The following is a 3,499-nucleotide window of genomic DNA, read 5'->3' as shown; positions in this document are numbered from 1 at the left end:
TATATATATATATATATATATATATATATATATGATATATATAATATAATATAATATATATATGTAATATAATGTAATATAATGTAATATAATGTAATATAATATAATATAATGTAATATAATGTAATATAATGTAATATAATATAATATAATATAATATAATATAATATAATATAATATAATATAATATATAATCTCTACACATTATATGTGAAAGTTGGTCACTTTGGCCACCTAAAAGTTCTGAACCACTTAACTTTCGAATGTCACAAAATTAATGGCTGTTCAGAATCATTTAAAGAGTGCATAGTTTCATTGAGGAACCTTAAGTAATTGTAGTCTATTTTTCAATTTTTTCATTAGTTTCGTTTTGATGTAATCTTGGGAAAGTCCGTCTTCCAAGACGTCATTGTAAACAAGTGGGGTTTCCGTTCACTAGCCTTGCGCACTAATTTGAAATTCTGGAGTGTACAACCATAAAAGAGGAATAGAGAAACAATCTATACATCTCTATATCCAGAGCTTCTAACCTTTTGCATCTGTAAAGATTTATTGCTCCATTCCAGAAGATTGTAGTAGGCCAATGACTTTTAGTTGAAGTTCATGCACTGATCATTTCTTTCTTCGAAAGAGGGTCCAGCTAGTAGAATAGAATAGAATAGAATAGAATAGAATAGAATAGAATAGAATAGAATAGAATAGAATAGAATAGAATAGAATATACTATACTATACTATACTATACTATACTATACTATACTATACTATACTATACTATACTATACTATACTATACTATACTATACTATACTATACTATACTATACTATACTATACTATACTATACTATACTATACTATACTGTACTGTACTGTACTATACTATACTATACTATACTATACTATACTATACTATACTATACTATACTATACTATACTATACTATACTATACTATACTATACTATACTATACTATACTATACTATACTATACTATACTATACTATAATATAATGTAATATAATATAATATAATATAATATAATATAATATAATATAATATAATATAATATAATATAATATAATATAATATAATATAATATAATATAATATAATATAATATAATATATAATGTAATGTAATATAATGTAATAAAACTCCAAAACAAAACTACAAAACATACGGCGAGCGTTCCTTTTTGTTCTTTGCTCTCCAGGTATGGAACGAACTCCCATATAAAATAAGATCTGCCCCAACAATTTCCATTTTCAAAAATCAGCTGAAGCGTTTTTTTATTCACAAAAGCATACCTGCCATAATGATGTACTGTGATATATATGCATGTGTATGCCAGACTGTGAGACTGAAGAAATAGCGAGTGAGAATGAGAGAGAGAAAAAGAGAGAGATAGAGAGAGAAAAGAGAGAGAGATAGCGAGAGAGGGATAGAGAAAGAGAGAGAGATAGAGGGAGAAGGGGACTGTGATAGGAAAAAGAATTTTTTTAGAGGAAGGGAGTGGGTGATGAGAAACGGGAAGTTCATAAGGGAAACGACAAAATTCCTGTGTGTCCAGTCTCCCCGCCGCTAGATGTCTCTGATGGAAGAATTGTGAATGTACCTGTGGCGATGTGTCCATCGATGCCGCGGACGGTGTTGTCATATTTTTTGCGATTAATTAATTAATTAAACAGATATTAATCAAGATACTATTATTTATTTATTTATTTATTTATTCATTTATTCATTTAAAAAATGATTTATTGGATTGTTAATTAATTGATTAATTCGATATTAAAATATTCATTCATTTTTTAATTTTTAAATCTATTTATTAAATGGTTAATGAATTAATTAATTCTCGCCAGTATCTCTGTATCCAGGTCTCATTGTCTGCGTGTTCGTTTGCATCTTTTGCCCATCTCTTGTCTCGTCTCATCTCTCTCTGTCTCTCTCTGTCTCTGTCTCTGTCCCTCTCTCTCTCTCTCTCTCTCTCTCTCTCTCTCTCTCTCTCTCTCTCTCTCCCCCCCCCCCCCCCCTCTCTCTCTCTCTCTCTCTCTCTCTCTCTCTCTCTCTTTGCTCACGTCGTTACTCTACTCTTTTTCCCTCTTTCTCTACCAACCCCTCTCTTCCAACTCTCTCCCCTTCTATCTCCATTTTTCTCTCGAGCACCATCTCTCTCATACCCATTCTCGTAATCAGTCCCACTCTATCATTCTTCCCCATTTCTTCCCCCTCCCCTTCTCTCTCTCTCTCTCTCTCTCTCTCTCTCTCTCTCTCTCTCTTTCTCTCTCTCTCTCTCTCTTCCTCTCTCTCTCTTTCTTTTTCTCTCTCTTTTCGCGCTCTCTCTCTTATTCTCCCCCCCTTCTCTCTCTCTCTCTCTCTCTTTCTCTCTCTCTGTGTGTCTCTCTGTCTCTCTCTCTTTCTCTCTCCCCCTCTCTCCCCCCCCCTCTCTCTCTCTCTCTCTCTCTCTTTCACCCTTTCACTCTCTTTTTCCCTCCCCCCTCTCTCTCTATCTTAATTTAATCTTCGACAATACTGCCAGCGGGGTTTCACCCGACGTTGCAACTCTCCTGTGCGGAAAAAACCAATGGCTATTTATAGAACTCTGACGATATGATATAAATAGTGCTATTTAATAACCACTTTAGTCAGCGACTAAAATTGAAGAAACGTTTCGTATATATATATAAGATATTTTGCTGGCTCGTTGATCACTGTTGCTTCTGACCTCCCTGAAAGAAACACGTTTCGTCTCGCACAATTTTTGTTTCGACTTTGATGGCATCAGGTTTAGTGCTACGTAAGTGGAAGGGATTTCATAGTAATAACAAAACGAACGATATTGTTTTAGACAAGCATAATTTGACAGGTATCGGCACTGGTAATAATATAACTGGAGAATAAATTTTAATGTAATATCCCACAGTTTTGTTTTTGTTTGTTTTCTTTAATTTGTTTGTTTGTTTTGCGGGAGGGGGGCGGAGGCATGATTAATTTTCAAATTGGATTACTGCAATGCACACAATTTAAATCAAATTAGGCTTTTAACTCTGCCTGTTAGGGCCAACTCGTGCTGAAAGCTCTAATATTTATATACATATATATATATATATATATATATATATATATATATATATATATATATATATATATATATATATAGATAAAATTTTAAGATATATGTATACATAATTATATATATATATAATATATATATGTATAATATATATATGATATGTATGTATTTATGTATATATATATATATATAGTATAATATGTATGCATATATAACAAATCTGTGAGAGAAAGTGAGATAGACAGATAGATAGATAGATAGATAGATTGATAGATAGATAGATAGATAGATAGATAGATGGATAGATAGATAGATAGATTGATAGATAGATTGATAGATATCTATTGATATAATATATTGTCTAAACATACAAGTAAGTATTATGTCAGCAGCCATTGTGCCCAACGTATCATATTATACAACTTCCCA

At 31.6% G+C, this 3,499-nt stretch overlaps 1 protein-coding gene across 1 annotated transcript in view; it reads left to right on the top strand.

Moving 5' to 3' along the window:
* The first annotated feature begins 2,715 nt into the window (after window positions 1–2,715).
* The window catches only part of LOC101850023, a 3,196-nt gene continuing 2,412 nt past the window's right edge, over window positions 2,716–3,499 (top strand). Inside the window, exon 1 of the mRNA XM_005104029.2 lies at window positions 2,716–2,794. Coding sequence (XP_005104086.1) covers window positions 2,773–2,794 — 22 coding nt within the window. The 5' untranslated portion in view covers window positions 2,716–2,772. The remainder of the gene's footprint in view (window positions 2,795–3,499) is intronic.

The sequence above is a fragment of the Aplysia californica genome, unplaced genomic scaffold (genome assembly GCF_000002075.1).
Source record: "Aplysia californica isolate F4 #8 unplaced genomic scaffold, AplCal3.0 scaffold00401, whole genome shotgun sequence".
Taxonomy (NCBI): domain Eukaryota; kingdom Metazoa; phylum Mollusca; class Gastropoda; order Aplysiida; family Aplysiidae; genus Aplysia; species Aplysia californica.
This window is presented reverse-complemented; position numbering and strand designations above follow the sequence as displayed.